Here is a 27,743-nt window from a genome sequence, read left to right as displayed (position 1 = left end):
GATATATTAGAAAGAGTAATCTAGAAAGAAAAGAATGCATATTACACTTATCTTCCTGAGAGATTTGTTCTTTATTATTATTTCTTCAAACTTCCTAGCAGGTTTGATTCAAGTTTATTTTGAGGAAAATGCAAGATCACTCAACCAATGTTTTGTGCTCAATCTGTGTCCAGCAGAGAGGAAAACCAGTGAATCTCTCTCAAATTTGCAGCATTTCTAGATAATAACTCACAAGATTTTTCACAGAAGATTTTTCTGTAGAGGCTTCCAAATTTTATCATCTAATTAATGAAAATGAGATTAACAGTCCCAAAGTAAGAACTGTTGTATTCATTCTGTTGAGTTAAATGATCATAAGTTTTTCCTCCTTTGTGAACATGTGCATAAATCAAAACATGCTACAAATCCAACTAAGAAACACTTCAGCTATGATCAAAGACTTTTGCTTGTTTTATATCAAGATTAGAAAATGGTATGTCTCTTTGATCTCCTCTCCTGCCTCATCTAGCAAAAGAGGAGCTGCTCCTCTCAGGAGCAGAGGGAAAGACTACAAATGCTGTATTTATAACAAGGATTATATTCTCCCTGTTGCTAAACAGGTGTTCCAACATGGGTGGTGCCAGCTGCAGGAGATCTTTTATAATTCAGGTTATGAAAGGTGGTAGAACAATCAGCTGCAAACCTCTGTGTGGCTCCTGTCTCTCTTTCATGGTCTGGGCAATCAAATTACCTCCAATCTTTCCTCCAAAAAATGACAGGAAACCTCATGAAGAAAGCAAGAGATGGTTATGAACATTCCTTCCACATATATTTTTTAATTCTCCTATACTTTCAGTTTCAAGATGGGTACATGTTTACAACATCTCATTTTCTACTTTGGATTTCACCTTAGGCATCTGTTTACTTAGCAACTGGTCATTTCTGTATCTTGTTCCCATTAGGATGAGGCACACATGTGGTTACTTCTTGCCTCTTGCCATAGAAGGAATCTGGACTGTTATCTCTGAGGTCCTTTCTTAGAATGCCATGTTTTGCTACCCTGTTTGGACATCTCTTTTCCATTTCAGCTTCTAAATGGAAGAGTGATTTATTTCCCTTTCGTAACTTCCATTAATCTTTGCAGCAGTGGAAGTGGCACAATGAAATTTGGAGATAAAGAGGCTGGATTTCAGAGCAATGTAAATCCAGGCAGCCATGCTGAAGAAAAGGAAGCTACACTGGTATCTACCTGATGAGAGTCTTCAAGAATGATAATAAAAATAGGGCCTGAGTTTTGCTTCCTTTCCTTCTCATTATTAATCTGCAGTGAATGTGATTGTGAATGCAGTATTAATCATCCTTGATTTTATCCCTTGCCTGTCCATCTATGAAGCGTGCATCACAATTTTCCACTATTGATCTTATGAGAAATTACAGCTCAAGACGACACCCTTGGACCTTTAAAAAAAAATGTGCTGCTAAAAAACACTGGTCTACCTATAGCAATAGTTTCCACTAATTTATTTTACCTATGTGTGTCCTCTTTTTTTTTTTAAAAAAAATAACAGGGCTGTTTTATAATACTCTAAATGGTAGTATGTCTCTTGAAGCAAATATGGAAACACATCTGGCAGGGAGGCTGATACTAACCAAGATCAAATTATTATCAGCACCAGATCTCACACACTGTATAATCACATTTGTACCATCCAAAAACAGAAAGGAAGGCTGAGATCTACTGGGAGTTGTTAATATTCTGTCAGTGGTTCTACTCCTACTTCTGGGGTTCTGAACTTATGCTGTTAAAGTTACTTTGCAGTGAAAATGTGTAGGTGCTCAGCTCTACTACAGAGGTATTGTCACTGAGCCAAATTCTAAGGTCTTTTCTTACTGCTAACTCTCACTGATTTCAGTGAGCATGTTGCCTGAGCAAAAGTTTGGGGGTTGGCTGGGTTGTTGGGCTTTTTTTGTTGTTGTTTTGAAATTAAACTTTTTTTTTGGACTGTTTTACACTGGGCATTAAAAAAACAGGCTTTCTGCATGCAACATGGAAAAACACCTGGTCACATTTGGCCTCCTGTTATGTGGCTCAATTCCCTCCTCATATTTAAAACCATCTCTGTCAACCTCTGCTCCTCTACAACCAAATACAGACCCAGGGGGACACCTGTTCTTGCTTCTTCTGTCTTCCTTAGACACTTGTGCTTTTTGTGAATTAATTCTGCCCAAACTTCTCGCTTAACAACTGTGCTTTAACTCTGAAATGACGTTACCTCGTTTTCTGATCAAAGAAAGAACCAGAAGCACAATGCCAGAATTTGGATGCTATATGGCCTATTGGCTTACAAAATGCCTCCAAACATAGATATTTTGGCTTATTTGATCCCACAGATTTCTGCACTACCTTCTTTGCTGTCTATTCACAAACAGAGATTCAGATGAAAATTTCACAACTTGTTTCCATCTTTCCATTTCAAACTCTTTTCAGTAAGGAGATGAGGTAGGAACTTATGCCTTAAAGAATATTAGTAGTGTTTGTTAGTTTACCTCCAATTTTTTTTTTTTTTCCACATTTCCCTTCTGCTTCTTGTACTTATTTTTGCAATCTGGCAGCATATTTGCTACCTTCCCTCTTATTGTCCCACCCAAAGCCTGAAACTGTCCCACCCTTTGAACTCTGCTTCTTGCCAGGTGCTCTGGAGGCCAGGGCGTGCAGCCGTCCTGCCACTGCCTGTTCTTACACCACAAATTCATCAGGACCCATATGGTCCCACTGCAGAACCATGTTGCTGCCCTGGCACCACTCTGGCTGAAGTGAACTGTGGGGGAAAAGCTGACAACACAGGTTGTACAAAACCAGTTAATTACTCTGGGCTTCTCCATACTTGACAAAGGTACTCACTGAGCTTTCTTCATCTCATATTTCCAGTTCAAAAGTCCTACAGCAGCTACCAGATACATAATAAATACTGTGCCAAGTAAAATATTTTCTTTGTCAATGACATTTTACTTGTTAGTTCTGCATCCAGTTATCTTACTGTCCATTGTGGCAGAGAGCTGCTTATTTCCAGATCCAGTCCAGATCTGGCACATTTTCTATTAAAGTTCTTCTCAAAGTGCAGCTTGTGGCATGCATTTATCCCTATCAACACATCCACTCTAGTAGTTTTGTAATTTTCAAAAAGTATTTCCAAATAATTTTTGGGAAAATTATGTCTGTAGTACCAGTTTCCAAAGAACCTGTTACTAGTTCAGAAAGTTTCCATCTCTGTCTGTCTTTTGTTCTTAACACATTAGTCATGCTCAGCAAAAACTGCATTCAGTGTGCCACATAAAGATTAAGCCAACTCTCCACATGAAATATTAGTTTAACTTGATGATGATATTGTAATACATATGACACACAGCTGCTTGGCACTTTATGGAGGTGTTTGAAAGCCTAAACACTGCTTCAAGAAGTTGACAATGTAAATACATATTTGGAGATGTCAACTGGCAAGAGTTGTTATGCATGAGATATATAGTACATCTTTGACTCCTTTTGCCTCAGGCTAATCCATTTCTTTTATGTTTTTTTCCTAAACCTCCAAACTGCTGAACATCTTTAGCCAGCTAGTGTTTCAAGATCAACCCTGCAAAACAAAAACATTTTATTTTTACCCTCATTAGCTGCACAACTTTCCTCCTCAAATTACCTCTATCTAAGTTTCAAGATTCAATTGACTGCCTAAACTGCAAAAATATGTTTTTATACAGAGATAGCTAGCTTTGTGTAAAAAGATATACACATAGAATAGCACAAACAGAAAGGTGGAGAATTTAAGATTCTTTCTGAAGAACTAACATTCTTTATCTGAATGTTAAAAGTTATTTTTTCAGTCCCTCAGAATCCCCTGAAGTCAAACTGTTTCTAATGAAAGCCTGCACACAAACAGCTAATAATAATGAGGGAAAAAAGCAAAAAAGCTTGTCAAAATGCTTTGAGGTTGTGCTCACCTAATAAATGAAGCATATCCAAACTTCATATTTTTGGTGTTGAGAGAGTAAAGAGCTGTTGGTGTTGACGCAAGTTACAATGAATTTAATAGGACCTACTTAGTTGATAGGAAGTGAGGAATCTTGAACCAGTAAAACTGTGAAGCCTTGTCCCACAAAAATAGCTCCATTAGGGATTCAGACAGGCAGAAGAACTGAGGAATAGAAGAAGGAAGACGAAAGGACAAGGAGAGTTTTGAAGAATATTGATATGGATCTTGTGTAAAAGGGGGAATTTCCATTAAGTGCTTCACCTTGTCTAGTCTAGTGTAGAGTAAGTACAATTCTTGGTATCAGCAGAGTGGCACTGACTTATCTAGAGTATGACATATTACAGCACAGATCAGAGCTACTGACCACTGCTACACTGAAGACCTAGTGCAGTGCTAACTTCTGGGACTCATATCCGTTTTCTCCAGTCAGTTGTTTGGTTTTTGTGGTTTGTTTGTTGTTTTTATTTTTATTTTTTATTATATATGCAGTAGTGGAGATGAGTATGACTGTACTGGAGAGGTGATAACTCATGGAAAGGAGATTTTTTTTATAGATCTCAGCAGCTGGTAGTAAAGACCAAATTATGTTACTTACACTACTACTATTTCAGGAATATTGTATGTTTTACAGTGTGCTCCCTACAGTGCCAGAAAAAAATAGGTTGTTGCTCTCATCTTGTTTAAAAAAGGTCTGACAGTTTTAACCAGACTGAGTGGCTGCTTCTTATGGCCAGCAACTAGTCATAGTTGAGTTCTCCTCAGCAGCAAATCATACTGTTAAGATTTTTGTTTTAAGGCTTGGCTGTCATTTTTTGAGCCCTTGTGAAATGCTTTTAATTTATCTACGTTCTAGTAGGATTCAAGCAGGTCTGCTACAACTGCTGGCATTCATTTTAGCTTTGATAACCTCTAAGGAATCATTTGTCCAGAGCAGTTTTCTTGGATACCCAGCAGGAACTGCTAGAAAAGCCAGTGCAGACAAAGTGCAGGATTACAGTCCAGGGAAGTCTGTAGGAGCCTTAAGTGCTGGGGAGGCAGGAGCTCTAAAGCCCTCCACTGACAGTGCAGTTGAAAAGGGATCTCGTGAGTTGCATTGGTCTTCAACTGCCTGCCAGAAAGAAGAGTAACGCAACAGAGGAGACTAAGAAGAGGGCTTCGTTTCTTCTGAATAAGGGAAGTTTTCTATCGCCTCATAGCCTTGGTTTTAAATTTATGCATAGATTCCCACATACAGATACAAAGAAATTATGAAGTAACATGGAGAGATAAACAGGCATCCACACACAAGGAGCAGAGCACGTAATACCTGACAATGTAAGGACACTAAAATGCAACTTAAGCTTCTTTGTGAGTAAGGCACAGCTTGGGTATATGTAAAAGGAAAAGTGCAAACTGTAAGAATTTGCTTTGTTCCAAGCGTCCTTATTGCGTGAGGGCCAGCACCCTCACAGCATTTATAAATTATCCCTACCCCTAACAGAAGAGCCACCATCCATTTTCTTCACAGGAATCTTTAAACTTGACTAAGCTTGGAAACCTGGAAGTTTTTTCCTGTAAAGGAAGACCTTGCATTGTCTCTGTATCATAGAGCCTGGTGCTGAATTAAAGCATTTGGGTGAGAATAGGAACTGAGAGGACAGAAAGAGAGTAACATTGAAAGTCAGAGACTGAGCAGGTGAGCTAGCAAAACAAGTTAACTGTTCACCTGGATCTTTAATGGCCAGGAAGATGAACTCCATTTCTCATTGTGACTAACTACAGGAAAGAGACCTTACTGCTGTGAACCTGCCAAAGACTCCTGTGTACCCAGACTTGATGAAACTGGTGTGTGATTCATCTTGTGGCTACAGTTTAATAGCAGCACTTCACATTTTGAAGTCTGGACAGGCTCATATTTTTCTGTTTTTTTATCATAGGTGCACAACATTCTATTACAGGGCTTGGCTGGAAAACAGCAGTTCCACTCAGCAAAAATTTTCAAAGTTTGAATGATTTTGTTCCACATGGACATGAAGAACAACTGCAGCCTTTCAAAATGTCTTTTTGAGAGCTGTGGGTAGAAAAGGGGAAAGTCAGCCAGACTAACCTTCCAGTGGAACAGGTGACTGATGAGTTTTGTAGGCAAGGTTAAGACCATGCACTGACAGTTCACAGCGGTGTTCACCCTACTTAAATTCAAGGTTTTAACTCAGCTGTAGCTGGTTACCACAGTCAATGGGAAAAGATTTCCCCTCAGAGAGGGTAATCCAGAGCACATAAGGCAGGCTTTTCCTCTAAATAATTTTTGATAAAAAAATAAGTGTTCCACTTACAACATAGGGAGACTGAACTACCAACTTAACTGCCTAAAGATGGTCTCTAATTACAGGTGAGGTTGTACAATTTAATCCAAGATGTAATTTTCTCCTCTTTTGACTGGAAATGTTGCCCGCAGCCAGGGAAAGCTTTCTGAAAAAAGTTTACACAATCAAGAAAACGGAACATTTCCTCAAAAACACAAGCTCTGACATAGTAAAAAACCAAAAAAAACCCCACAACACTAGACAAGCACAGTTTTCACTGGAATATTCATTACTAGAAATGGCTGGCAAATCATTACAAATCACCTTATCTTTATTTGTAAATAATTCCTAAATTAGATCATTTGAATTTAATGAGGATGTGTGAACATAAGTGAGACATTAGCTACACACACTTATAAGTAATATAAATATGTACACTAAGAGGTGCAACAAAAAATAGCACATTCTGGATCCTTGAGTTGATTGATACTGTTTGATAACTTAACAGTAGGTACATTTTAAAAACGCATATCACCTGAATGTCTTAACAACTGGATCCTCAGTTTAGCTGCACAGAAGTCAGTGGCACACTGCCAAGTTTACTACACTGAATTTTGTCTAGAATATTTTGTTCACTTGTGAGGACAGAAATGCCCAATCCAAGGCCATTTCTCACCCTCTGTATGTGCAGAGGCACATGAGGCTGAATCAAGATTTTCAGCCTCTCAGTTCAATCCAAAGATATTTTGGGTTTGAGAATCATTACTACAGCATTTACATTGGTAGGGAAAATGCTGGCAAATCAATAATGGACAGTACACCTATATAGGTGATGTTTGAGGAGGTGACCTGTATGCATTGTACCAGAAATCCGACTCTTGGCCAACAAAAGGTGATGCTTCCCTTCAATACATGTGAGCAATTTTTGTGAAAACCAAACGAAGTTAAATACTGAGGTAATGGAGATGCAAGTCTGTTTCTAAGATAATATTCAACAGCATCTGCTATAATAACCTGTTGGGTTTACTTTGCTCTCTGACCTGAGCTGTGCCTCCATAGCGTACATTTCTTTGTCTTGCTTTGATAAATAAGCTATTAAAAACATTTATAAATGCTGATTTTAATAGCTTTGTGAATACCAGTTTATAGTATTTTGCTTCTTTCTCAATTAAACCTAATTATCAGTTACTATAAGTCAGCTGCATTTTGCTTTTCTGCTCAGAAAAGCAGACTAGACTGCTAAATGATCTTATTAATAAAGTAGTGCATGTGTGGCATTTTAATAAAGCTTTTAAATGGCAGCAGAAATGGAGCACATTACATCTTCAGAAAAGAAAAGCATTTAGGTTGTCCCTGTTACTTGCCTAAAGGACTCTGCGATTCCATATTGAACTTGCAGCCTTCTGTGGATGGGAAACACCTCTCTCACAATTATTCACACTACGGCATTTTTAAGTTTCACTACTGCAACCCCTAAATTGTTATAATTCCATTTGTCAGTGCTTAGCAAACTACCCTCAGCAGTTAAAAAACGGGTCAGCCAAGAAATGCTGACCTGTCAATGGGAAAACCTCTATGGGAGTCTAGCACGTTTATGCTAGACTACAGATATGAGAGCCATTTTTCTGAAAATAAATATACAAGCCAGTTGTCATATTTAACTGCTGATGTCAAAGACACAAGAAGTCTGCTTTCAGACATCCATTGTAAATACGTTTTGCAGGGTTTTTGAATTGAATTCCCTGACAAGGAGTGCATATTGCATCAGTTGGTCTACTGAATCAGGGGGGTTTCCCTGAGCAGAGGCGTATGTCAAAAGAAAACAATGTGAAGTTATTTCAGTCATTCCCACATAGATTTCTCATTTTTCACAGCTGGTCTTCTTTGCTAATGACCATGCAAAGTTTGCTTATGCTTCAGCTAGAATATAGACATTCATTTGCCTGGAACAGGCAGTGCTCGTGTAACACTCAATGACCAGTTACCGATGCAACTGGAAGTTGTGCAGGTCTGAAAACCGTGTTAAGACTATTCAACCAGTGCTCACACATCTGAAAGATTAGTCCTCTGCTTGAAAAACATGAGCAAAAATTCAACCAATATACAATCTTCTACCTATCAAAGGGCATGCATCAAGGACTCGGGTAGGCAGTAAGATAAATGCTTGTAATACAAGGAGTAATAGTTTTTTATCAGGTGATTACGATTTACTTCAAGTTAGATAAAGCGTAAGGGAAAAATGCAGCTTCTAATCCATATTTTGGGTTTCAAGAGGATAACCTTTGATGTCCTGTGTTCCCTTGAAGAAATCCCTATCCTCAGCACTCTCAGCTCCCTATGGATATATTTTAGATCACATCACACTTTGGAATGTGACACAAAAGGACCTCAGCAAGTATTTGTCTGAAGGTAGGAAGGTGTTACCAGTGGTCTGGAAAGCAGCACAGCTGTATACACAAGTCACTGTCTGCTAAGTGCTGATTCTTAGCAAGCACTGAATGGTGTTGAACCCAGATGAGAACGGGGTGTGTAATAGCCTTGCTCTTTGCTAGCCTTGAAGTACCAGATTAGACACATGCATCATTTATAGAGATGACTGATCAGAAGTGGTCAGATACGTGGATGTGGTTGGATGTGCAAGAGGCATAGAATTTCTTAAAAACAATTCTCTTAATACTACCTGGAATATGAAATTAAAATAAATTTTAAAAAATAAATAAATCTGTGACTGTGTGCTCCTGGTAAATTGCATGAAAATAATGAGGTCAAAACGAAATCTAGAATAAACAAAGAATGGTGAGCAGGGGAACAAGTAAAAAACAACAAGCAAAAATAGTGGAGAGCGGAACAGGAGAAAGAAAACAAAGACAAACCAACACTGGTGTACAAATAAAACAGGAGCTTTCAAGCAGAGATCCTTAGGTCTAAGCATTGTATTTGTCAAGAAAACCTGAGTTCTTCCAAAAGGCATTTAAGGAAATATCAATGGATTGATTCAGGTTAGTGAAAGAAAAAGAACAAACAAGCTGTGGTACAGTAAGGATGGGATAAAAGGCTGGTTCAGAATTTCAACAAACACTTCATCTTACTTTCTTCCCAGGACAATGACCCTGGGGCAAAATAATAGGAATAATAGAAAGAGGCTACAGAAATTAATGATATGACATTACAAAAGCAGTTCAATGTATCTACTGAGGTGAAAGGAAGAAAAGAAACCAGTTAACCTCTGCTACAAAATTTTACTTTGGAAGTCTAAGAACAAGTTTTCCTAACAAGTTTTATGAAGCCAGAAACGACACAAAAATACCCAGAAGTTCATTTTAAGAAACAGGAAAAGCAGACCCCAGTAAATACAGATTTGTAGATAAGACCAAAAGAAAAAAAAAAGAAAAAAAGAGTAAATAAACTTGGACCACTTTTCTTGGATAAGACGAAAAAATGTATAGAATAGGAAAATAACTGAGGAGGCCTGGGGTATGACAGATGGAGTCATGGAAGTATGATGAAGTTCAGCTGTGGAAATGCAAGCTTGTAAACCTGAGACATGATCCAAACCACTCTAAATGAGGGGACACAAACATATCCACTGGAAATTGCAGAGAAATAGAATGGGGACCTCTGGTTGACCAAAGGGTGACTAGGAGCCACAAACATCAGAACCATGGTTTCTGGGAAAGTTATTGAAGCATTTGTGATACTGTACAAGATCTCACGTAGAATACCATGCACAAATTCAGTTATTGTTTTCAAGAAAGATTATTCAAACCTGAAATAGGTATATGGATCTGCTTCTAGGATGAGATAAAGAATATAGAGCTTATCTTATATCAGCCTGGGTTGTTTACTGTAGAAAATAAAAGGCTGGGTAAAGATAAAAAAGTATACTCTTACATGATGGAGACATGCACCAAGAATCTTGCTAAAGCAACATTATCCAAATTACAATGCCACACAAGCTGGCTAGAAGTAAACTTAGACAGGAATTAGAATGGGGAGAGGAGCAAAGGGCATCCCTTATCTGTTAGAACAATCCAGGTGTTGGGAGAGCCTTTTAAAAGTAGCGATAAAACCTGAGTTTAATAGGATTACTTTATGAAAAAGAATACAGCATAAGAGACTGAGACAGTAGGACTGGACTGCCTTCCAGCTTTGAAAATTACTTGTTTTCTTTCAGTGAAAATTATATTTATTAGTAAATAATTTTTTACCACACAAGATTTCAATCAAGTCATCTTCAGCTGTTGAAAGGTAATAGACATTTTCTTCATTTTGGCAACATAAAAAATGTACATAGAAGAGAATGACTGATGATCTATTTTGTCTGAGTTATCTCAATACGCCTAGAAACTGATCTGACATATATATCAAAGTGAAAACAATACCAGCATGTTTTAATCAGAAAAAGAATATGAAAGATAAAAAAGTAAAAATAAATGTAAGAAAAAGTATGCTCAAAGAATTATTGAAAGGGTAGGGCATTATCTTTCCTGCTCTTAATGAAATCTTCCTGTACACAATTTCTTCTAACACTTCATCAACACATATAAAAAATATTAAACTCTTTTCTTTCCTTTAGCCTTACCTTCACTGTATGTACTCACCATTTTACCCAGAGGCATGGGGGTAAGATTAGGAAGAAGTGTTTTTTTCTTCCCCTTTCACAGGATATTTTTAAGCTGTTCAGTGTTCCTTTGAAGGCTACCACATACTGGTTTACATACTGGATATTTATCACTGGTGTGGAGGGTGAAACACTAACTGTACATCATACTCCTTGCCCTTTTAAAATATTAATTGCTGAATAACCATCTATGGAACCTCATACAGTATTAACTCTTTAAGTGGGGGAGATCTCTGCTTAACAGCATATCACAAACCTACATGACTGAAATCTTATGCAATCCTATTAAAATCCTAGAAGTTTTATGCTGTTTACTTTAGTTCAGCATCTAATATTAACACCTGGTTTTGAAACATTGCATAAGCAATATTGATCTATTGGACAAGCAGGACAAGGGAAAGTAAATTCAACCTTCTTGACTGATATGGAGATATACATAAATGAAGTATACATCTTGAACTTCAATGCTTCATCCTTTTCTTGCCTTGCTGCTTTTCAGCAACTTCCATTTTACATACCCCATATGAGCGTAGCTACTGCTTGAACAATTGTGCTACGTCTCCCTGAGTTGCCCTACCTGAATTTGAAGAGAACAGTCTGCATTTCCCTGAATACTAACCATTAGATTGTCAGTGTATGGAAGTGTCAGACTGAGACAGAATAATTCATTTTGTGAAATACGCAGTTCAGATGCTGCTCTATTGATTTGGATGTCTAGGGGTTTTTCTGCTTTTTGGTGTGGGCTTTTTCTATTGGTTGGATGGTTGCTTGTTGTTTATTTCTTTGGTTTTTTTCATTTTTCAACTCTTCAATTACTTACCTAACTTTCCTGATTGTAAGCAATTTGTTAGGCCCATGACTTTGTGGTTCAGAAGAAAAATGTAAAGCTATCACACCAAAGATGCATGAGATGATACATCACAATTATAGCTGGACTTTACAAAAAATAGATGTGAATGGGCAAAACTGTGGAAAAAAAATTAAAATTGGTCTTCACAGATATGCACTGATATCTACAAATAAGCAGCTTTTACATGACAGATTGCCTGCAATGGCAGGGACAGGGCTTGATGTCCCTTCTGGGGTGTATGAGAGAGCCTGAACAATGTTTATCATACTTGAAATGAAACACTGATAACCTGAAATTCAGCCATACTGACTAACCCTGCTGGTACTAGATCAAATATCATTGATTTTCAGCCCCTTGCCCCCCCAGCTAAAAAATGGTAAGGGAATTATCTAAGATATACTCTGTTGGCTAAGAATGCTCACAGCCATTGTTCACAATACAGCAATATTGACTTGACTCACGCCTAAAGAAATCAGCAGATGGGCTCTTTCTTCTTAATCTAGAAATGCGAGTTAAATATAAGGATAAAGCTAACAGAGTTGCATGCCAACTATGCTAAAACTTAAATAAATATTGCCAGGTGTAAGAGTCTTTCCTTTAAGAACATATTCCTTCAAATTCTAGTTTTCTTTACCCAATTCCAAGTTATCTTTACAGAAAAGACACCAGAAATATACTGTATATTTAGAGGGCCAACAGCATCAAGGGCTGCATCAATAGAAGTGCAGCCAGCAGGGCCAGGGAGGTGATTCTACCCCTCTGCTCTGCTCAGGCCACATCTAGAATACTATGTACAGCTCTGGAGCCCTCATCACAGGAAAGACATGGAGCTGTTGGAGAGGGTCCAGAGAAGGGCCACCAAGATGATCAAAGGCCTGGAGCACCTCTGCTGGGAAGACAGGCTAGTTAGGGCTGTTCAGCCTGGAAAAGAGAAGACTCCCAGGAGACCTTATAGCACCTTCCAGTACCTGAAGGGGCTACAGGAAAGCTGGGGAGGGGCTTTTCACCAGATAGGGCAGTGATAGGACAAGGGGTAATGGTTTTAAACTGAGAGAGAGCAGATCTAGGTTAGACAGCAGGAAGAAATTATTCACCATGAGGATAGTAAGGCACTGGAATAAGTTGTCCAGGGAGGTTGTGCAAGCCCCCTCACTGGAGGTGTTTAAGGCCATGCTGGATGAGACCTTGTGCAACCTGGTCTAGTGTGAGGTGTCCCTGCTTTTAGCAGGGGGGTTGGAACCTGATGATCTTTAAGGTCCCTTCCAACCTTAACCATTCTATGATTCTATGAGTATGATCTGTGATTGCTGATACTGGATTTTTGCTTATATTGCTAAGTTAGTGATTGCACAAGTGTGCAGTGTGCCTTTTATTGCTACCACCAGGAGGAAATTTTCCCTTTAGATTCATCAGTTAATGACTTCCCCGTTAAGCTGTAAATCTACAAAAGTTTTTGGCAAACTTGTAATTTGCCTTCTTGGAAACCAGATGTGAAGATCCCAAACAGGTGGGAGCTGTAACTACGAACATATGAATGTAATATAATTAGCAAATACATGCATTTGTATGGTACTATCACAAAGTTTTTCTTCTAGCAAACCTTAAGTATCCACTCAAGTAATACTTAGGTGTGAAGTAAATGTTTTCAAGAGCAAATAAATTAATTAATTATCGGTTTTGCAAACATCTTTAACCATTCAAGCTCTAGGGATTTTAGCACAGCAGGAGTATAGACAGTGCTACAGGATGGCTTTATGATAGCATGTTTGCTACCCTTCAGACACCTGGTTGAAGTTATAATAATGAGAGAGTATACGGAAGGTACTATGTGTAAAGTACTTGAGGACACGTAATCCAAGCTGCACATTCATGTTCTACAGCAATATATATGCTATGTCATAAGGCAAACACGTACTTAGAACATGTAAATGAGTTTGCTCTTAGGCCCCAGGAAATGCAGTGAATTGAAAGTGTATTTGAATTTCCTCTTTTGGAGCAGTTGTACTGAAGCCCAGGCATTAAGGTGCTCATGATGAGGAAGACAGGCATGGGAGCCCACTCTTTCAGCTTTCAGCATCTGGGTGTGCTCATCTGTAAACATGCTCCTAATCCATAGGAAAAGGTGGTGGGAGGCTTCTGCATTTATGAAAGAGAGCTGCTTTCCTGTGAAAGGGGTGTGTGACTAACGCAAGAGTAATTCTTCCAAATTTCAGTTACTTGGTAGCAGCCTGAAGTTCTGCCTCTCAAATTCATGTTTTCTCAAGAATTGCAATGTCTCCTCCGTGTCATCTTCCGAGTACAGCCTGAAGTGTGCTAGATAAAACTCTTTTCCTGGACTTTGTTACTATGGGGAGTACGTGTCACAGTCATCTATGGTTACACAGGACTGGCAGCAACCTTGCTACATTATTTTTATATTAGTTTTTCAAAATTGTTTTTCTGCTGAAATGTTTTCAAATGCATTTTGAAGGTTGCTATTATCCATGTTGTTTCTGTTCCTATATTTGGAGTCATAATAGTGTTTTGCAACAGAAACAAGTCATTGTGAGGTAATTAGATACTGCACGAACAGTTCTCCAGTAGCTGCAGCAGACATGAACTTGTTAACCTATGCAACTGAGAGTACCTGAAGAAAGCTTAGTCCTCTGTGAATGACAGGATAGCTCCTCAGCAGGGGACACTGAGATAAAAGCTTGCACACAGGCCTTTAGCATGCACTGACTTATGCCTTTATAAAGGTCCTTAGCTTTTGAAGTACATGAATTCTCTTAGAAAAAAACAACAACACAACAAACACACACACAAAAAACCTCAAACAAAACAAACAAAAAAAACCAAAAGCAAACAAGAACAAACAGCATTTTTCAGTTTTTCAATCCTGATGTTTACTAGGACCAAAATAAATCTTATCCCATCACTTGAGAGTTCAGACTATTCTTATGACTCCATCTATGAAAATTACAATACAGAATGCTTTCTGATCATATTTGCAGTTTAAAAATGTAAACACACAGATTATATGTTTACTAAAAATATGTGTATGCAAGTAACAGCATCATCTGCAAGGTCATAGCTTTTGCCAGTTCCAGTGTATTGCTTCAAATGCTCACAAGACGTAAAAAATTGATGTTAATAATGTTTGATTAGATACCAGTTTCTAGCCTGTTTGTTCTCTAGCCTTGCAAGCACATGGATGCACAAACAGTAGGAAGGAACCCTACACGCAGGGCTTCACTTTCAGTGTAGGATTCATGTTGGATCAGTTTCTCTTGGGCACGTCACTCTGTGACCCAGTGGGCAAGTCTCCTGAGCACCACTGTAATGAAGTGCCTGGTGATGTGAGTGGCACCTTAAGCTCCATAACCATTTACCTAGCACTGAGTGAGGACAATAGTTGGGAGCACAGAGCCTGCCAGACCCTGTGCACAGCCCAGCACACATGAGGAGCTGGTACTGGCAATACTGTGAAGGCTTTTGGTCACTTTTGGGACCTGACTGCAGGGCTTGAGGTTTCCACTGGCCAAATAACAATTCAGCAATTCCAAAGAAGTGGTCTTGAGTGGGGTGGGGCTGGGGAAGGAGAAGATTTATGTACCAATCAACTAGACCCTTTTAGAGCATGTGGTTAAACCTATAACCCATTTACTTTTCATTTCCCACTAACCAGGAAGACTGCAGAAGAGTCCCAGTAGTGCTGAACTGGTATAGCATCCAGTCCATGTCACAGCTGCTGGGAGAGCTCTTTTCTTTTAAAGAGGCTGTTTTAAATAGGGAATACCTTAGCTCTCCTTTTTGGAGTACAGCATCTAATAAAACAAATAAAAATCCCAAAGCCCACATCAGAACTCTACTCACACAGACAGATAATTTGGACTCCCTCTTCAGTAACCTACCTATAATTGTGGAATAATGTAGCAGTTTGCTTAGAGCCAGGCAGCCACTGCCTTTAAACTCGGGTGAGCACAAACCTTCCCTGTCAAGCAGCTGCTTTGCTCACACAGTACCTCCTAAGGCTCTACCCAGCTGCAAGCTCTTGGGGTCAAGGACCTCCCTATTTTTACATGTTTACATAGCACATAGCATCACTGTGAAGTTCACAGGAAGATCTGCCAGGTGCTATAATGATACCAAATCATAAATAAGCAATAGAAGATCAGTAAAGGCACATTATCCAGGTAAACTGCAAAGAACATCATTATGTAAGGTTACTACTTTTTTCCGTTTACCTCTCTGTCTTCCAAGTAACATACTGACAGGCAGAAAAAACTTTTCATATGCAAGGCAATTAAAAACTCAGAGGCTGTGCCATTTGAACAGGAAGCTGGTTTCAGTAAGGTAAATTGAACTACATTTAAAAATTAATCAAGAGGTAAAAGGCTGTGAACCCCCCACCACCATTTCTGAATGGTGTTCATAAGGCTTATTGTGTCAAAGCTGTCACTTATATCCTGTTTCAACTGCTGGCTCATTAAACAATGAAAGTTCACTGATAGGTCTGCCAGAGAAGGTGAGGTGGGTGGAACACTCCAAGCCCTCAGGTAAAATTATCTGAACCTGTGAGAAAAATAATTCTTTCCAACCATGAACAAAACCTTTTAAGTGATCAGGTGTTTGGGGTGAAAATGTCTAACCAAATCTATAGGTATTGATCCCCTCTCTGAGCCCCATCACTCCCCCTTACTGTAACAAGGGAGAGAAAACACAAGCAAAAAATTCCCAGACCCAACCATCTCAAAAGACAGGTATTTTCCCAGCTCAGATTCCAAAGCTAACCAGGTGACACAGAGAATTCAGAAGTAGGAGTGTCAGAGCAGGCACTGCAATAAGAGGTGGCTCATAGCACTCTACCACTGTTCCTGGCACGGGGCTCCAAATAAAAATCAAAGCCATGCATCTCTTTTCGGAGCAAAGAGCAATAAATAAATAAATAATATACATATATATATATATAAAACTAATGCAATTATTGGAATACCTTTGATTCCTGGCTGGTAGTTGATGCTGGAGAAGGGGGCTGCTCTGTGCTCTCCACTTCATTTTCTTTCTCCACACTATCCACGCTGACTTCAGTCGTGCTGCTCGGAGGAATCATTTTACCTCTAAACCACCGCTACTATCAGGGAAAAAAAAAAAACCCGCTACAGACCTCTCTCGCTTTTTTTTTTTTTCATTCAATATCCTCTTTCTTCTCTGCTCTTCTAGAGCAAATGAACTCCAACCGCTCGATTTCACTACATTTGCAAGACTAGAATTCTCTGGATTTTCTTTTTCCCCTTCTCCTCCTCCTCCTCCCTCCCCGCTTCTCTCCCTCCTCCCTCCCTCCCTCCCTCCCCTCCCCTGTGCAGTAACCGCTGCGAGGGGAGTAAGTTATGGATGGCTCCGTAGGTCACTTGTGTGCCTGCTCCTGTGATTTCCCCGACCCGCCTCTCCTCCCCGTGGAGCCGGGAGGTGCGGAGCGGAGCCGTGACCGGCAGCTCCGCGGTCACAGGGGAGTGAGCCGAAGCAGAAAGCCCGAACCACGCACACACACACACACACACGGGGCACCGGAGGGAGGAGTTGGATTTCTAACGCTGTGAATAGCTTTGGAGGAGCGTGCGTGGTCATAGTAGTGAGAGAAAGTGATGCGGGCAGGCACACGCACACGGGGGCAGGCAGTGCCTGTGAGGTCTGGAAGCGTTCTGCATTTTCACAGGTAGCTGAGGCAGAGTTTGAAGGGCAGCTTTCTGTTCTTGCAAGGCTTTTCATGAGGATGGACTCTAGAAACAGAGGAGATAAATGAGCCTTCCCTTACCTTGCCCTAGAGAAGATTATTTTAAATCCTAGCTACCCAGTGTTTCTAAAGCCCCCCAACCTGCCTTATAGTTCAAACTTGCCAGCGACAGGACAGAGTCAGGATGGAGTCACCTGTGGATCCACGTGTTCTGTGTTCCCCTCCTGGGCAGGGAAGCGGGGAAGCCCAGCTCTGAGCCATGCACATGCAATCAGGGCCAGCTGGAGCTCCCACTACGGCACACATCCTGCACCTGTAGGTTGTCATAGTGATAACACTCCATCCTCCATAGGGCAGTGACAGAGAAGAAGCAGCAGCCTCCAGGAAGGGCCTGCCGGCTTCCCCCGCTGCTCTCCTTGTGCCCAAGGATGCGGCACCCAAAGTCACGCTTGAGGCTGTGGCAGTAACAGCAGAAGGTCAGCATGACTTTGCTGGCTGGCTCAGATTGCTTCGTAGGACTCGTGGTTTTGCCTCCGATTTAAATCTGCTGCAAAGGTGCCTGTCAGCTCTCTTCCCTGCTGAATTAAGTTCTGTATTGTGAAAGGCTGAATGGATGTGCTTCCCACCAGACAGATGCTTTGCAGAGCAGAAGCCTCTCCATGTGGCTGGTGGAGATGTCTCATTTAAAAAAAAAACAAAACAAAAAACATGAAAAAACCCCAACCCAAACATGTACTCAAAAAGCAATACTTACATCCTGGAAAGTGAGAAGGGAAAAAAATTGTCACTTAGTTGATCTGTACTGGAGGTACAGGTACTTGGATTTGATTTACTGGGGTGTGAGTGAGAGAGTAGCTTCAGTACCTTTTAGCTCTAGGAGAGGGTACCAGATTCCCTTCCAGCCCTACCTCTTAGAAGCACACTGCTAGCTAGAGCTGCCTTGCGGGCCCCCTCCACCTCAAATAACCCAAAGTGGAGGCAAGTTTTCAAATGCTAAGGGTTATACAGATGAAACACAGAGCAAAAATTGCCCTGCAGCCTCTGTATTCTCAGAAACTATGAAGAAGCCAGGAAAAAAAAAATCAGTTTCTCTTTGAATCCACGGTGAATTTTCAAGAGTGGCATTTAGATGGGGAAGAAAAAGCTTTATTTCTTTGAAGCAGAATATATAGGATGCTGAAATCTTTAGCAGACAATGAACGTGAAATGCTGCAATGCTATTTGCACAGCTATTTCAGAGCAGAAGTGCATCTTATGAATCTTCCAGAAGAAAATATTATTTGGCCTGAAGTTGCTAAAACCATTACAGGGGTCAAAAAGAGAGCACTAGTTGCTGTTGAGGCAGTGTCAGTGACAACTGAGATTGAAGCAAGGAAACATAGAGTTCAGAGGGGCAGATTTGGCAGGAAAGTAAAAGAACTTATTTTGAAGGGTTTGATTTCTAAAATAGAGCAGCATCTTAGACTGTTTTCTTTAGAGCAGGAGGAATTCTCCAGATGCAAAGCTTATTTCTTTCACTCAGCAAGATTTGGGCTTTGCTGTAAAATCAGCCTCTTAACAATGGGCTGGGACTGGGAAGAGACACAGTGTAGGAGAATTAGGGCAGATGTGGGCAATGGAAATCTTGGCGGGGTGGCAGCAATTGAATGCTCCAGCTCTGGCAAGGGTATCCTTCCCTGATTGTCCAGCCTAGCAAAGCCAAGCCAGGACCAGGGCATTGGGTCCTCTGCAAGGACTGTTCTGTGAGCCCAGCAATGCAACAGGTAAGAATCATAACATTAATTTTTGTCCAGAACCCCAGCAATGTTGTGAACCAGTCTTCCTTGTTAAGAGGCTCAAAACCAGCTTCTTGTGGTGAACCTGTTAAGTTAGTTTTGAAATGGTCATGGAGTGGTTCATTAATAGTTAATGTTCTAAGTGTTGTAAAATCCTGCACACATTTTGTATGAAAAGCTTGTAACGTCATGACTGTGTAAGTGACTATCACACCACTCTCTACTCTCTCTCATTTTTTGTAATATTTATTTTTTACCAAATTAGTACTAACACCTGCTGCACTCCCTCTCTTCTCCCAATTACTCACTTATCAACCATGACTGATGTGTCAGTTGCTTGACAATTAGCCTAAGAAAGATGAGTCAAACCTAAAATCTTACCAAAAAAAGCAAAAAGGAAGTTGGATTTCTTATCTTTTTATTTCCTTCCACAGGCGCTGGCTGTCGAAAATCAAATATTTGATATAACAGAGCAGACTGATCAAATTAGATGAACCTACATCTCTCTCTCTCTCCCCCTCTCTCCCACGCTTCACTCCTGTGAAGTAGGACTTGTGATTACCGCCGATCAGTCTCTAAGTGAAGGTACTTGTTGGAAATGTGAGCACTGCAGCACGGCGCTAAACAAGAGAAAACTGAGCAGATTCTCTAGTGAAGAGATGAGTGTACAATGTCTGGAGTGGGGAAAGGCAATTTGGATGACTAAAATATGAGAGCCAATTCTCAACCCTCAGCTGAAGTCGTTGCACCATGTAAAAGCGTTTGGATGTTGCCTGGAGTTCCCACCAAGCACTGCTCTGCTGGGTGACCTGAGGCTGACTGCATGGGTGCTAAGCCTGGTCTGGCCTCTCACCTGCTCTCTGGCTGTGTAGCTACAGGTGACAGGGTGTGATGCAGAGCATACCTCTGCACTGGGGCTCCAGCAGTTCCTCCTAAGCTCTGGCTGGAGCCAGCAGGATAAGAGTGTCCCAAAGGCTCCTGACACCAGGAATATATACACACTGCTGTACTGCCAAGTCCTACCTGCTGTCGAGGGCCATGGTGGCAAGATTAATCTGATGTAGGGGTTTTGGCCACGTTCTTTTGCATTTTTTTTTTCTGGTAGAGACATTTATCTGAAATATTTGAGCACATTTCTGCAAAAGAGGTACAGGAGTAGAGTTGATTTCATCAAAGGAAAGATATGAAATTAATACATATCAAAAGATGCTATTCCTGTTTAGAATCCCATGTGTTTACTAGAGAAAAATAGGAAGTAAAAAGGAGACAGGGAGCTATAGGTGTCATTATTCACTGTCAGGTGCCTAAACTGTCTTATGCTCCCGAGCAAAGAGGGTAAACAGGAGCATGTAGGGACAATACTATTGCTAAATGACACTGTTTTAATCTGTTATGCACCTCTCTCTAGAAATGTACAAAGCAGTGAGGAATCAGGACAGCTGCCAACAAAGCAGAGCCTTCAAAGGAAAGAGGAAATAAGATTACAGAGTCCAGCTTCCAAAAAAGATGCAGTCTTGAGCACCACAGAAAACTATTAGAGCCAGAAAAAAGGTTGTCATTCTGGCAGTTGCAGTGAAACTTGATCAGCCTCTCCCCAAGTCCCTCAGTTCAATTTGTGAGTGTTCCAAGTGAGAAATAGCTTCATTTCTTAGTCAATTCAATTTTGCCTTTGTGGAAACTGCAAACAGGCACTACCCCTCTAATGCCATTTGTGATGGGAATTCTACTTTGGCATGGCATGTTTGGCCAGATGAGGTGGTGAATGTCTTCAACTAGGCTCTCCTCTCAAGTATCCACCATCACCTGCAGCTGGCTACTAGACTGCAAAGATCAGACCATTGTTCTAGTGGAGTATTTGCATGTGTTTCCAAGTAAAAGACTTGTGGGCACTTCTCACCAGCAAATATTGTACCCACAGAGAAAATAGTATGAGGTGGCTGGGTTTTTTTTTTGTTTATAGTTACACACCCCTTGTTTGCTTTTAGTACAAACTTGGCAGTTCATCAAGCAGCTAACACACTAACAACCCCCTTGGATTCTGCTTATCAAAATACCATCTAAGGGTTAAAATCAGCAGCTCATCAATCTGGAAGCACAATGCTCTGAAAGCATTCCCAGAACTAATGAGATACTGGTGGTTTGCATTTTGACTAAAATGATCTCAAAGTAGTTTTTAGAGTTAAAATATTAAGCCTCCCCCTGCTCCAGGGAGAGATTATGCTGTAGCAAATGGGTAACAGTGGGAGAAGCCAAACTAACAGATTTGTGCTTGTACTTAAGCAGGGACAAAAATGGAACCGCTGCCTGAGTATTAATTTCAAAACCTTCTTTTTCTCTATCCACAGCAATGCCACAGGGAATGATGTAGACATCACACTGCAACTTGGGCAACTTGAATCTGTCTTTCAGAGAGATTATGATGTGATTGAAACACTGCTACCCAGACATCTAGACTAGGAGAAAGAAGAGTGCTGCATCCTCTTGTGACAGCAAGAAATATTTGAGGAGAGAAAAGGATGTAATTATAAAAGATGGAATTTATCCAAGATACAGCATGTAATATGTTCAGTCTTACAAAAAGTGTTGCAATACCTTTAAATAACCAGCAACAGTCCCGACCTGATTTTACATCTCTGCTGGCAATATGATTCCTTCTCACTTTTTATAGGAATGTGATATAAAAAGAAGAGTCCCCTGGAATCAGTAGCACCATTTCCTGCAACTCACAGATGCTCCTAGAAATTCCTGCCATTTAATAACCATTCACTGGACTCAGTCCAATGTGACTGTACCAGGAATTTTTTTGGGTTGCTGCAGTGGTGATTTAGCCATGTACTAAATCCTTTCAGGGCATACATGCTCCAATATTTAAAGAGATAACAAAGATATTATAATAAACATAATCCCCCCCATTCTTTCTGGAGTCTGCTTTAACCTCACTTCTGTTTCCTCAGCAAGTCATGAATATTCTTCCTGATGGGTCTCAGTACCATTCAGAGGAATCTCATATAATCATATCATCTCCTACCTCTTTTCCTCACCCTTTTCCCAGGTAGGGTAGGAGGAATATCCCATAGGGTCATCACTGTGGATTTCGGGGGTTTTTTTTTTATCATTTTTTTCTGAAAGGCTTTCAGTAGGAGTGAACTTTTATTTGCCTCTTTCCTTCCTAGAACTTCCTTTACCTGAATTGTCCCTTAAATTCTTTTGTCTACTTTTCTGCCTTTCCAGGCATGAGCTGGCTATTATAGGTGACAGGGCTATACAGGATTTGTCTCAGGTTCCTGTTTTCTCCATTCGCTCTGGTATTGAATACTGTCATCATGAGCTATTTCTTAACTAATGTCTGTGAAAATGCATTCAGAGCAACGTTTTGCTTAGACTGTAAATAGAATCCAAAACAGGATCTGGCAAACATTTTCAGCATAGCTGGTGGTGAACACAAGAATATGTATATGCATTTTTTTTTCCATACAGATACCTTATGGCCATGTACCAATTTTTAAAAGGCTGTTCATGCACAGTATTTCCCATCTAAGGGAGTTACAGTGTGCCTGTCACTGTAATACTTAGGCACAAACACGCATGCTGAATGCAAAATGAACCTCATTGTCAACTGCAAACCCACAACAGTTGTGCTATCATGTTCTGCTTTGGAAGAAAAGAAGGATTTCTCAGTGTACCAATGACCTTTGTCAAGAAAATGGTACAGGGTGTGGTCGGACTCACGCACAGCAGATCTTTTCAAGGCTTTCAGACCTTAGAGGATGAAGAGCTTTGTAGAAATATCAGAAATTATCATTAGCAAGATTAACATTCCACTCTTTCAGACTAGTACGTGTGCCAACCGGAATAGGAGGGTGTATGATGAGGGTTGCCCACAATTACGTAACATATGGTCATGATCTATTACAGCTCTCAAACAGGAATAAAGAAAATGTTAATAACAGTAAGTCTACAAGCAGTGATAAAAGCACTAAGCATTTTAGCTGAGAACCTTTCCAACCAGATTTCTTCATAGAAACAACGCTCATTTTCTAAAGTGCTCCAGAGCATCCAATTTTTATGTTTTGTTGCTTACAGCAATAGGAAAGAATATGAGCACTCACTTCCATTTGAAATCTCAACACAGAGCATTCTGGAGTCACTGCGTCTTTTAATAAGTACGTATCACTGCCTCTTATTATTCAAAGGGGCCAAGCTCAGCTGCAAGAACAAATATTTCATTGGCAAATATAATAAAACATTTTTAGAAGTACAAACAAGAGAAAATAAGAGAAATAAGAGAAAAATAAGCAGGATATTGTCCAAAGTGCCTTTACCTTCCCCATTCATAACTATTCCTATTCTTCACTGGATTTAAGAAAAAAATCACTTAAGATTTCCTTATGTTTGTTAGTCATACCACCTGCAGTAATACCATTCTATAATTGTCATTCTGATGCCTCAGTGTCTGAAGTGTTCGGGTAGAAAAGTATTGCACACCAGACCCAGTAAGAGCTGGACCTGCTGTTCCCATGGAATGGGTTGTCTTAAGTTCAAATGCCTAATAACTGAGCTCCACGGTTTCAGGCTTTGAGTAAGTAGGATGCTGAAGTATGTTGTAGATTTATCTGTATAATCAGTCATGTTGATTTTTAGAAGAGAACTGAGACACTTAAAGTTACATGAATGAACATTTAGCATATGTATTTCTCTATGATTTTCATATTGTATTTTTGTTTTGTAGTCCTTAATATGTCTATGTGTTTAATTAGTCTCTTTTACTGGATCATGAGGAAAGAAAAGACTACTGAGCAATGAGCATATGGACGGCTGAGAACTGGAGGAAAAGCAAGTTGTTCCAAATTCCAAGGGAGGGATAATATTTGGGATGCTTTAACGTAGCCAGAAGCATAACTGACAGGACTGAGCACAGGTGGTTGGGTACATATAAATTCAGGAGACTGACAATTACATGAAGCAGTAGTTTATGGCAGAAGAGGTGGCCATCATCTCGTAATGTCAGGGATTGCTTTAATCTGGGGCATTCTTTTGGGATCCCAGATATAAGGAAATCCAGCAGATTTGATGGTGCACATGATCAGAACATTCAAGAGATGCAGACATTAGGAAGATATAACTTCAATCAGAAAAAAACTTTGATTCATGAGAAAACATGAAAAGGAAAGTACTAGTAATGAAAGTGGAACACAACAGATGAGATCGTCTTTCCAAAGGGATAAGGCCAGCACTCAGATATGAACTGCAAACCCAGAAATTTGGTATTCAAGCTGTGAGCTCTTTAGGCTAGGTATTGTCCTCCCATTTTGAGTTTATACAGCATCTAGTGGCTAGTTTTGCTTTCTGTTTGGTCTTAGGTATTACAGTAAAACAAACAGGTAAAAAAAGTGGATGTGTGTCTACTCAATCCCAATGTAAATCTGACTTGTGCAAGATTTGGCTGCATTCAAAGACTTTATCACCAAAATTCTCCCTTTGCTTTCCCCTCTGCTTCTCCACGCCATTCTGTTATCATAAGCAAAATTCTGCTTTTCTGCACAGGTTATTGAAAACTGGAGGAGGAAATATAAAAACATCTACAAAAAAAGAAGAAAAAAACCACAACCCACAATGTTATTTCCAAGACTGAAAGCTTAAATAAAGACACAGAAATAAAGAAGTAGAAGCTAACCAGTTATTCTATACAGACAGGAACCTTAGAGATCATCTAGTTCCAACCTCCCTGCATAGGCAGGGACACCTCCCACTAGACGAGGTTGCTCAAAGCTCCATCCAGCCTGGCCTTGAACACTTCCAGGGAGGGGGCATCCACAGGTGCTCTGGGCAACCTGTTTCAGTGTCTCACCAAGATCGTCTTTCCAAAGGGATAAGGCCAGCACTCAGATATGAACTGCAAACCCAGAAATTTGGTATTCAAGCTGTGAGCTCTTTAGGCTAGGTATTGTCCTCCCATTTTGAGTTTATACAGCATCTAGTGGCTAGTTTTGCTTTCTGTTTGGTCTTAGGTATTACAGTAAAACAAACAGGTAAAAAAAGTGGATGTGTGTCTACTCAATCCCAATGTAAATCTGACTTGTGCAAGATTTGGCTGCATTCAAAGACTTTATCACCAAAATTCTCCCTTTGCTTTCCCCTCTGCTTCTCCACGCCATTCTGTTATCATAAGCAAAATTCTGCTTTTCTGCACAGGTTATTGAAAACTGGAGGAGGAAATATAAAAACATCTATAAAAAAGAAGAAAAAAAACACAACCCACAATGTTATTTCCAAGACTGAAAGCTTAAATAAAGACACAGAAATAAAGAAGTAGAAGCTAACCAGTTATTCTATACAGACAGGAACCTTAGAGATCATCTAGTTCCAACCTCCCTGCATAGGCAGGGACACCTCCCACTAGACGAGGTTGCTCAAAGCTCCATCCAGCCTGGCCTTGAACACTTCCAGGGAGGGGGCATCCACAGGTGCTCTGGGCAACCTGTTTCAGTGTCTCACCACCTTCATGGTGAATAATTTCTTCCTGATGTCAAACTTAAATCTACCTTCTTCCATTTAAAACAAATAACCCTTGTCCTATTGCTACAGCCCCTTGTAAAAAGTAAAAAGTAGTAGTGTAGAGAATGTTCTGATATAGGAAAAAAAAATCTGCTGTGTATTTGTGTGACTCCCTAATGTGAGCTTTGTGTAGGAAATCTATTTTTATCTTGCACACAGAAAAGTAAAGAATGTGGAGAGCTGTGAGTTATATGCCTTAGCTGAAGATAACTGGTAGATTTTAACCTCTTTGGGATATCATTTTAATCCCACTGCAGTCAGTGGAGATATGAGGCTGCTTGCAATATGCCTCAAAAGCCATTTCGCCATGAACTCAAACACAATCTGCTCACATTCACATTAACATGGGACTTAAAAAAAATGCTTCATGGTCCTTTCTCTTCTTCCAGAGATGTGAAAGCTGCCTTTTGACCTAGACAGAAAAGGTGAACCATAATCAAGCACTTAGCTGAAAATCCTAACAACACTTAAGTTCAAAACAGTTTAGGTTTATTTTCCTTGTTATTATTATTATTAAACACCTAAAAATTATTCCTGCATCCCATGATCCCATGAAAATTAAAAGCAATCTGGTACCAGCTGGAGTTGCCTCATGTCCCTCTATTTACTTCTTTAAAAGTCAGAATTGAAAGCTTTATTCAACTGAACTAAGACTTTATCTGATCTAAATACAAAAAGTTGTAAGTAGCATAAAATACACTGTAATAAGCAGCTGCAACAATTTTTTTCCCAGTCCTTCATTGTTTGCTCAGCACCTGGTAAACAGGCTATTTAAAAAGACTTGGGGACAATTTTCCAAAAGACATGAATGACACCAGAGTTCTGAATTTTGTTTAACAAAAGACAGATAAAGCTAATTTTTAGTTTAAAGAGAACACACGTCCCTCCTACCCGGAGAGAAACATTTTGAAAGTTGCAGTAAAAGCTTCTCTGCCAGTTCTAAAAAACGTCTTCCCTGAGCAACACAGTTTTGCACATGAAGTTTCAGTTCTATTAGTCTGTTGGCAAGGGGGAGTCATTCACAATCAACTAGAGAATAAATATTTTGGAGGAGAATTATCTTTAAGGGAAATTTTGAGGATGCATACAAAATCCTGGGACCACTGAAACCATCCCTGCAAACAAGTGCAGGTGGTTCCAGTTAGGCATGTCTGCTACTATCTGTGGGAATAAAATGCTTCTGAAAAACCAGGCCTTAAGAGTTACTGGCAAACAGATCAGACAGTGCTATTATAGTCAGCATGCAAACCATTTTCCCTGTTAATTATGTGTCTAATGTCAGAGATCTAATTACCCAAGAACAAATTAAAACTCCAAAAAGAGCACAGAACTGAAAATATGGAGAACAGGCCAAATTCCCTGAAGTTTTCACTCATGATAATGATAGCCTGAGAGATCAGCATCAATTTTGATTATGTTTTAACTGTGTTTCTTGTTTATTTGTTTGTTTTTCAAATGGCATGAAAAAAAAGGAAAAAAATAATTCTGGCATATCTTACTTTCAAATACTTACCTCTTTCCAGGGCTTCTTGTACCATCTAACTGTACCAAATTACCCATGTCATTATTTATTTCAGGCACTGTGAGTGAAGCATCCACAGAAAGATATAAAGTTACTTTTTGAAATACGGTTTTACACCAGTATTAATTTCACCTCTGAGAAGACTACTCACACATTCCTAGGGCCATGAAGAATATCAATAACTTCTCTGTTAACTATTTAATCTCCTCAATTGTGCTTAATGTATAAAACAGAAATTAGAGTTTAGGTGAAATTCCTTCCTGAAAACATAAGCTTTCTCTGTATATGTGTTCAGCTCGTTTCAAGCTTCTGATAATCACTACTACTAGGCTCCTGTCTACCTTCTGCCTAGAGTTTCCTTACCTGAGGACCAGCTATTTCTCCAGGCCTCTTGGGAAGCATTATCAAAGTCAAGAGC

The 27,743-nt window shown here is 39.8% G+C and overlaps 1 protein-coding gene across 2 annotated transcripts in view; it reads right to left on the bottom strand.

Annotated features, from left to right (window-relative positions):
* STAC (SH3 and cysteine rich domain) overlaps window positions 1-16,852 on the bottom strand; it is a 69,446-nt gene extending 52,594 nt beyond the window's left edge. For both annotated transcript variants that reach the window (XM_009994991.1, XM_009994992.1), the window contains exon 1: window positions 16,736-16,852. In XM_009994991.1, the coding sequence (XP_009993293.1) occupies window positions 16,736-16,852 (117 nt within the window). The remainder of the gene's footprint in view (window positions 1-16,735) is intronic.
* Window positions 16,853-27,743: the final 10,891 nt, after the last annotated feature.

Source organism: Chaetura pelagica, unplaced genomic scaffold (assembly GCF_000747805.2).
Source record: "Chaetura pelagica isolate M959 unplaced genomic scaffold, ChaPel_1.0 scaffold43, whole genome shotgun sequence".
Lineage (NCBI taxonomy): Eukaryota > Metazoa > Chordata > Aves > Apodiformes > Apodidae > Chaetura > Chaetura pelagica.
This window is presented reverse-complemented; position numbering and strand designations above follow the sequence as displayed.